Source organism: Etheostoma cragini, chromosome 3 (assembly GCF_013103735.1).
Source record: "Etheostoma cragini isolate CJK2018 chromosome 3, CSU_Ecrag_1.0, whole genome shotgun sequence".
NCBI classification, from domain to species: Eukaryota; Metazoa; Chordata; class Actinopteri; order Perciformes; family Percidae; genus Etheostoma; species Etheostoma cragini.
Window position 1 is genome coordinate 24,273,967 of NC_048409.1, and position 9,883 is coordinate 24,283,849.

The 9,883-nt window shown below is 34.5% G+C and overlaps 1 protein-coding gene across 1 annotated transcript in view; it reads right to left on the reverse strand.

Annotated features, from left to right (window-relative positions):
- The window catches only part of LOC117942361 (coiled-coil domain-containing protein 150-like), a 14,652-nt gene extending 5,367 nt beyond the window's left edge, over positions 1–9,285 (reverse strand). The window contains 11 exon segments of the mRNA XM_034867773.1: positions 3,127–3,220; positions 3,339–3,508; positions 3,740–3,917; positions 5,464–5,543; positions 5,870–5,913; positions 6,467–6,596; positions 6,675–6,791; positions 6,919–6,987; positions 7,807–7,985; positions 8,887–9,091; positions 9,093–9,285. Of these exon segments, the coding sequence (XP_034723664.1) occupies positions 3,127–3,220; positions 3,339–3,508; positions 3,740–3,917; positions 5,464–5,543; positions 5,870–5,913; positions 6,467–6,596; positions 6,675–6,791; positions 6,919–6,987; positions 7,807–7,985; positions 8,887–9,091; positions 9,093–9,242 (1,416 nt within the window). The 5' untranslated portion in view covers positions 9,243–9,285.
- Positions 9,286–9,883: the final 598 nt, after the last annotated feature.

Here is a 9,883-nt window from a genome sequence, read left to right on the forward strand (position 1 = left end):
ATTACTTTTTCTGACATACAACACTATGACTTTTTTTATTACTTTTTCCGACATACTATACTATGACTTTTTTTATTACTTTTTCCAACATACTACACTATGACTTTTTTATTACTTTTGTCAACATACTATACTATGACTTTTTTTTTAACTTTTTTTGACATTCTATACTGTGACTTTTTCCGACATATTATACTATTACTTTTTTTTATTACTTTTTCCAACATACTATACTATGACTATTTTTATTACTTTTTCCGACATACTATACTATGACTTTTTTATTACTTTTTCCAACATACTATTACTTTTTTATTACTTTTTTCAACATACTATACTATGACTATTTTTATTACTTTTTCCGACATAGTATACCATGACTTTTTTTATCACTTTTTCCGACATACTATACTATGAAGTTTTTCGTTACTTTTCCAACATACTATACTATGACTTTTTTTTTATTTTTTCCGACATTCTATACTAGGACTTTTTTTATTACTTTTTCCAACATACTATACAATTACTTTTTTATTACTTTAGTAAACATACTATACTATGACTTTTTTTATTACTTTTTCCGACATACTATACCATGACTTTTTATCACTTTTTCCGACATACTATACTATGACTTTTTTATTTTTTTTGTCAACATACTATACTATGACTTTTTTATGACTTTCTTCGACATACTATACTAAGACGTTTTTCATTACGAGGAACTGACTTTTTTTACTACTTCTTCCATCATAATTTACTAGGACTTTTTTTTTAATTACTTTTTCCGACATACTATACTACGACTTTTTTAAAACATTTTTCGACATACTAAACTAAGACTTTTTTATTCCTGTTTTTGACATACTAAACTATGACTTTTTTATTACATTATTCAACAAACTATACTTGGACATTTTATTATCAGTTTTTCGTACATTCTATACTATGAAATTTTCTAAAATACTATACTAAGACTTTTTTATTACTTTAGTAAACATACTGTACTATGACTTTTTTATTACTTTTCTCAACATACTATACTATGACTTTTTTATTACTTTTTTCAACACACTATACTATGAATTTTTTATTACTTTTCCAACATACTATTACTTTTTTATTACTTTTTTCAACATACTATACTATGACTATTTTTATTACTTTTTCCGACAAACTATCCTATGACTTTTTTTTATTACTTTTCTCCATATACAATACTATGACTTTTTTTATTACATTTTTCAACATTCTATACTGTGACTTATTTCTTAGCTTTTGGACATTCTATACTATGAATTTTTCCAAAATACTGTACTATGACTTTTTCATTACTTTTTCCGAAATACAATACTATGAATCTTTTTTTACTTTTTACAAAATACTATACCATGATGATTTTGATTACTTTTTCCGTCATAATTTACTAGGACTTTTTTTTAATTACTTTTTCCGACATACTATACTACGACTTTTTTAAAACATTTTTTGACATACTAAACTAAGACTTTTTTATTCCTGTTTTCGACATACTAAACTATGACTTTTTTATTACATTTTTCAACAAACTATACTTTTTTATCAGTTTTTCGTACATTCTATACTATGAAATTTTCTAAAATACTATACTAAGACTTTTTTATTACTTTAGTAAACATACTGTACTATGACTTTTTTATTACTTTTCTCAACATACTATACTATGACTTTTTTATTACTTTTTTCACACACTATACTATGACTTTTTTATAACTTTTCCGACATACTATACTATGAATTTGTTTCTACTTTTTTTGACATTCTATACTATGACTTTTTTTATTACTTTTTCTGACTATTTTATTACTTACTTTTATTACATACTATACTATGACTTTTTTAATTATTTTTCCGACATACTACACTATGATTTAAAAAAAAAAAAATTGCAATTCTATACTATGACTTTTTCCGACATACTATACTATGACTTTTTCTATTACTTTTTCCAACATACTACACTATGACTTTTTTAAAACTTTTTCCAACACACTATCCAACGACTTTTTTTATTACTTTTCCAACATACTACACTATGACTTTTTAAAAACTTTTTTGGACATTCTATACTATGACTTTTTTTTATTACTTTTTCCAACATACTATACTATGATTTTTTTCATTACTTTTCCAACATACTATACTATGACTTTTTTAAAACTTTTTTTGACATTCTATACTATGACTTTTTTCGACATACTATACTATGACTTCTTTATTACTTTTTCTGACTTTTTTATTACTTTTTTCAACATACTATACTATGACTATTTTTATTACTTTTTCCGACATACTATCTTATGACTTTTTATGACTTTTTCCAACATACTATACTATGACTTTTTTTTAAATTTTCCAACATACTATACTATGAATTTTGTATCCGTTTTTTGTCAACATGCCATATTATGATTTTTTATATATATTTTGGTTTAACAGCCAATAGACTAAGTGAAAGAACCAAATATGACAAAAATGGAATCCATTGTCAGGTGAGATAGCTTAGTGGGACAAGAGAATGATTGGAAGATGAAAGGTTGAGCTAATATTATTATGATTATTATGAATATTATATTGATTATCAATGGTCGATATAATCCAAAACTTGACTAAACACAACAGCTATAAACATACAATGCGCAACAGTTTTAGCTGTAGCCATTTCCAATGTTACAAATACAGACATGAAGCAATCAAACTATCACGAGGTGATATAAAGGTACAGAGCACAGAAATGGAGATTCACCTCACAATAACATCATTATAAAAGTGATTATAAACACTCAGAGAAAACACAGACATCAGACATATTAATTTACACTAATTAAAACCATTCCCACTTTTCCAACTATTCTCACTACTTCACCTTCTTCGTACGTAGTTAACTAACAATCCAGTTGAATATTCAGCTAACTTTCTAAAAACGCTAAGGACACAAGAGTCGAGTTAGTCATATTTATATATACATATATATATTCTTTTAAGATAATTCCAAATAAATATCATATCAGTCAATATCATTTAGTCTCAACCAATCATACTAATGTGTGTATAAGTGCTTTCATTAAAGAAACGGTGTGTGCTTACAGTTTTGTTGTTCTTGGAGTGAGCAGATGTCAGGAGCCGCTGGAGTTTCTCCCCCTCTTCTTGGTGTTTACAGATTTCTCTAAGAGCCTCCAGCCTGGTACAGAGGAAAGCAACATCCCCTGTTACATAGCTTATATGATATAGATATGCACACAATGTACATACTTTAATTTTGCCATGCCATATGTTTGCAAACCCCATTCAGCTCTGACCTGTCAATCTTGAGTGTGGCCAGCTCCTGCTCTTGACACCGCAGCTTCTGCTGCCAGTTCCTTCTGTTGAGTTGGGGGCTGGTATGGGAGGCCAGGATGCTTTTAAGGGTTCAACTTGTAACAGCTCCTGCAGGACCACAGGTTCCCTGCAAGGCCTCCAGCTCACTGATCTACAGCACAAGACGAGTGATGTAACTGCTCACTGTAAGGACAAGTGTGTTTATTTGTAAATACACTAGACTAAAGCATGTGCTAAGGTTAAACTAATGTGTAAAAAAGGAAATATAGATATTCCGAAATGTGTTTCCTATAAGAAGTAAAAGTCTGTGAGAGCTACACATAATAATATAATCTTCTTATAAAGAACTGCCAATCTAGTTGTATGGGTTTATATACTGTACCTTATGTTTTAAACCACCCAGGTCTTTCCTCATTGCCGCCTCCTCTTTTTTGGCAGTGTTCAGCTCCCCCCGTAGCCTCTCAATGGTTTGCTCCAATATTTTCCTCTGGGTGACTGCTGTCTCTTGTGCCACTGAGCACCTCTGGATGAGCTGTGCATGTTCACCTTCAAGCTTCTCTCTGAAGAAAGACAGATTTGTTTAATCTAAAAAGGTACTTTCAAAAACTTAATACAGTTCTCTAAATTTCTTTTTTTTTCTTCAATCTTTACTGTTTCCAAAATACATCCCTAGCAGCAGTGTTAGACCATCAAATAGTGAATCTCTTCACCAAATTCCAAACGTATAGCCTACCATTGTTTTAGGTGGTTGGGTTTGCAGCACAGTGAGACATGTTTCATTCAATAATGAAAAACCTGATTCATATCATAGATGGATAACAAAGACTGACTGTGATTTTTAATAAAAGGAAAAATGCCAAATATCAGTCTCAGACTTTGCAAACCAATATATCTGTCTAGTCCTGTCTAACCCTTTTAATGTTAACAAAAAAAAACTAACACTCATCTCTTATGAGACTGTGAATGGATGGAATCGAGAGAAATAGGAGAAAGAGACAGATGCATGTGGTGTCATGTATGGCACAATTTGCTTCGGTTAAGTTTGGCTGGAAGGTTGTTTCATCAAATAATTCATGCAAATATTTATTGTTGATTACATTATTTATTAAGCAATAATAATTTACTTTATTGTATCAGAAAAAATAAAATTTTAAAAAATTATGCTTTGAAAACAATAACTGCAACCATAATAGTATTATGACAGCAAGTTTTGTGAAATATCCTGTCACACATCTATCTGACCAAGTGCTAGAATTGGTCTCTAATCTCGCACATCTAATTATAATAATCATGTCAACATGACATGAATACAAAAAGAGGTGGATTTTCTGTTTATTTCAAGCTGTCATGACAAAGACATCCTCTAGTAATGTCATCCTGGTTAATGTCAACTTGTCATGACAAAAACAACTTCTGGTGATGTGACTTTGATTAAAGTCAAGTTGTCATAATCAAGACAACCCAAACAATGTCAAATTGTCATGACGAAAACCAAATGACACTTAACATGACAGAAGTCCTAAACATTTATGAGACGTTCGTGACGGTGTCATGTCATTGGTATGACAGTGTCATGTCACGGTTATGTCGATAATGTCAGGTAAAGTGTTACCAAACAATGTCATATTTTCTTTTAATCGCTTTTTGCTTTCTTTAAATCCAATTGAAGGACAGACATGGCTGGGAACAAGAATTGTCCAAGAACAGCAAACCAAAACTCGGTAATGCAAAGCAAAAAATCTGTAAAGCTGCATCCTCTGTTGTTCACACTAAACAACAACTTAAAAAAATGCTAATCAGACTATTGCAAGAAAAAGCATATTACTGACATATCCTGATTATTATCAACAATAGGAAATACTCCTATTGTTATGCAGATAATAATTTTAGTTAATTTCCCCACCCTATCAAAAACATTTCACAGAATACTCATTCAGACAAGACACACAAAACCTCGCTTATGTGAGTCTTGTAATAACAAATCTGCATTTTGAACACTTACAAAGAGTATTTCAGTTGTTAATTTTTCCAGCTATGTTTATATCATGATTACGACAATAACATATTGTGGGGAAAAGATCTGTTACTGTTGAGTGTTGAACTTACAGTTCCAGTTGCAGGCGTCTGGCTGCCTCCATCTGCAGGTCTTGCTCTTGCAGTTGCTTGACCAAACGACTCCTCAAAGACTGAAAGACAGAGAGGAGGAAGAGAAAAGATGCTGAGCTGCATCTGCATATTAGGGGTCTGTTTATTGTATATATATATATATATATATATATATATATATATATATATATATATATATATATATATATATATCATTTCAGCACCTATCAGATAGGTCCTGAAATGCAGTGGTTGTAACTCCTGAGAAGTGCTTAGATTTACACAAGCATTTTAGATTCTGGAGTCCAGCAGCACTACTTAACATCACACACATTCAATATTCACCAACAGAAATACAGATTTAACAGATGACACTTTACTGAAGAATTTCTCTCTGTCTACTTACTTTCAGTTCAGTTTTCAACTCAGACACAAGGGAGTCCTTCGTTGCTGTGAAAATTAAACAGAAAAATGCAATTCAACATCCATTACTCAATGAGTTGTCAGAAAAATAATCAATTCTTTAAGTTATTCTTTCCAATATAAATGCCAAATATCATCTAGTTCCAGACTGTCAAATTTGAGACTTTTCCGCTCCTCTCTGTCCTATTTTATTGTCAATACAAAACCCTTGACTTTTGGACAGTTGTTGTTTAGCAGTTGTTCGGACATAACAAGCAACGTTGAAGATGGCTATGAGAAATTGTGATAGGCATTTCTCACTGTTTTCTAGCCTAGCCTTAGCCCACGTTATGATTCAAGTTGATGTGGTGTATTTCTACAGCTATCTGAGTGGAGCTTAGAACAACTGACCTGACCACGCAATACGCTGTAGGTAAACAAAAGAACAGAGAATTTACTCTACATTGACAGCTAACTGACAGCTAGTAAAACATACTGTAATTTGTAACCTTTCTTTTCTTAGAAAGCCTTACAGCCGCATTCTGTGATGGTTGTAGCACAGCAACAGCAGATTAGTTTTGTATCCCTTGACACTCCTAACCTGTCTGTTCTTTGAGTTCCTGACAGTGTTCCTCCAGCTGCCTGCCTCTGTCTTTTTCTTCTTCCAGTTGCTGCCGGCTGGTCTGGACCTGCACTTGCAAGACCTGGCAATCCGACCTCAGCAGCAGAGCCTGGGGGGCCAAAGGAAGGCAACATGTCAGCTGCTGTTTACACATTCTAATTACTCTGTGGGCTCTCTTAAAATGTACCTGTCTCCTCTCCATCACCACCACTCCCTCCATTTTTTCAACACACTGGAGAAGCTTGCTGTGGGATATCATGGCTTCAACAGAGCGGGCCGACTCCTGTCTCATCTGCTCTGTCATCTGACCAGAGGGACGTATCGTTGAGATGGTTTATTTTCAGTTTATTCAGGTCTTATAATATAAAGGTTTGTCAGTGGGGGATTGGGGATAAAAGGGCCAAAATAAATGAAAATATTTAGTAACTCACCTCTACCAGTTTTTGACTCATCTCTAATTTGACAATCTTCAGCTCCTTGGCAGCCAAAGCCACATCCATCTGGAGGAAAAGACAAATTGTAATAATCACAGAGACAAAGCACATTGTTTTTTCTGTTGTATATCAGAATGTATGTCCCACTTGTATTTTCTGCACTAAAATCTCTCAGGAAAAACACTGGAGGAACTAACATTTTAGATTAATTCTTTTTGTACTATTGCACTTTTTCCTTTATCCCATCAGTTTTTTTTAAAGAGCAATAGCTTAAATTAAATATTTTGTTTTATATACTCAAATTTTCAAAAACTAAAACTGAAAATGTTAGTCCCACTATATGTACATCATGACACCACAACAAACAATGAAGTTAAAAAGACAAGCTGAGCCAACAATGTTTGCAGAATTAGTTGCATTTTTGTGACTTAAAATGCTGTCCACAGCTCCATCATCCCTCAGACGGTTAAAGAAATACTTCACTTTGAGAATGTTGAGTCAGAATTAGTTTTCTTCAAGTGTGACAGGAAACGGGGGGAAAAGCTAACCTGGCTCTGTCTAAAAAAACAAAAGGTCACTAATTAGCCTACCATCACGTCTAAAGCTCACTAATTAACATGTGTTCCGAAACACAGTAGAGGAAAAAACCAAACCATTGACTCATGTATAGTTTTGGCCATCATTCCTTTCACAACCTTTTACACACAGCATTATTATGAAGGGCAAAGGGACCCACTGGGAGTAAAACATCAATCTTTTAATTGGAAATAAAAACAAAAGGTGATAATTATAAGAAGTATTCAATTTTAATGTATAATTTCATCTCTAAAATGAAAATGATAAGTAGTGTACAAAAATAAGATCCAAGAGGAATTATAGTATCACCTTGGTGGCAGTAGCTACCTCCACGGTCTCCCCCAGCATCTGCACCTCTCTGCGGGCCTCGTCTCTTTCCTTGTAAGCCTGCTGAAGCGGGTCCCTGAGCTCCATCACCTCCCTCCTGGAGGCCTCATAGTCCTCCTGACTCTCCTGCCGCAGCGCTGCCAGCTGCTGCTTCAGATCAGCTGCTGCTTCAGATCAGCTGCACCAGGAACATTAGCCGACAGAAAATAACGTAATAAAAACGTACCCACAACTCTCAAAAAAAAATTCCAAAGAATTTTTTTTATTTCTACTTGACATACAGTATGGAATTCTAGTGATATAGTCATTTATTGTGTTTAGGGCAAGGTACCGAATTCAATCCTTTTAGGCACCGACCAAATTGCCTCTAAAGTATCAACATTTGAAAAATGCCTAGTCATTCAATACCCAATTTCAATACCTCAAACTCATCAGTGCCAGTGAGCAAATAAGTATGCAGCACGCTTCTACCAAGATCTAATAATGTGTGTGATTGGCTGTCTAACGTTACGCGTTGCAGAGGCAGGCAGCAAAAACTTAACGCTACGCAGGCTTACATAGAAGGAGCAGAAAAATAAATAAAGGGATTTGTGCCACAATGTTTAGGGTTGTAGTATTGTTGTTGTATTAAATTGGTATCAAAAAAAGTATTGTTTAAGAATCGGTATCGAAATCACAGTATTGGTATCGGTAGCTGTATCGGCCCTAATTGTGTTTAAGTTTGCGTTTAAGGTTTAAGTATCCCCCATCTTGTTGCCTGGTCGGCTCAGCTGGTAGAGCAGGCGCACATATATCAAGGTTTGCTCCTGGACGCAGCGGGCACGGGTTTGACTCGGATCTGCGTCCCTTTGCTGCATATCATTCCCCGTTTCTTTCCCCTTTCATGTCTTCATCTGTCCTGTGGAAATGAAGGCCTAAACATCACCAAAAAGATAACCTACAAAGAAAAGTATCCCCCATCTTTTCTTTTGTTTATATTCCACTGCATAGCTGGATTCTGATTGTAGCTGCCACTGTACCAATGCAATTAGTAACATTTTGACATAACATATCAGTCATTACCTGTGTGAGAGGGATCCAGCTCTCTCTCTGTCCCTAGGCAGAAGATGGTAAGTTTGAGGGTCTGTAGCAGACTTTCCATGCAACACACCCGGCTCACTAGAGAGTCACACTGTTGCCGCAGCATGCCTTCATCCCCAAGGACCTGACGCATCTTCAGAGGACTTACAGGGTGCTGAGTAGCTTCTATTCTCTGAGCAGATCACCAAGATTTGGTCTCTGGAAACCCCCAGAGCCCCCATTTCTTGAATAAGAACTTCAGCCTCCTTCTCAGCCAACAACAGGCGCTGGTGCAGTAGGGACAGAGCCTCTGGGGCCTGGGCCCCAACATCAAGGGCCAGGACGGCTGAGCGGGACATTCCTGGTTGCAGGTGGGGGTGGTTGAGGTCAGACAGCCCTTGCAGGTGCCCGTTCTTAAACTCTGGCCATAATTAATTTTCAAACTTCCTGAGAAATGATAAAATGTCTTTATTGAGATAAATGGCAAAACAGAAGTGTTTAAATATTTATTGCCTAATTCTACAGTGGCCTATGCCTAATACATCGTAGTGCAAAGAGTTAAACCAAATTACAGCAGAACACACCACTAAGACATACGTTCCAGTGTAATGTTCTAGGGATATTAGCAAACTAAAATACTTTCACATGCAACTGTTTTATGTGGTCTTACTCATGGCAAATTGGTCACATCTTTGAAGACATTTTAAAAATTGTAGTCGGCTTAAGTTTACACAAAACATGACTGGCGACCGTGGTACAGTTGGTTTTATATTGGGTGTTGGGTATTAGGCTGTGCGGCTTGCCCTTTTGACCTATGTCAAAACACTTTTTTTGTGAACTCAGCTAACTCCCCTACACATTGCACAAAGCTTATATTTGCAAAAAAAACATCCTTTGATTTTATAAATATTTTTTTATGTAAACATATTTGTTTCTAATTTAAAAGTAGTTGTATTATTTAGAATAGATAAGAATACCCTTAATGACACTATACACATGT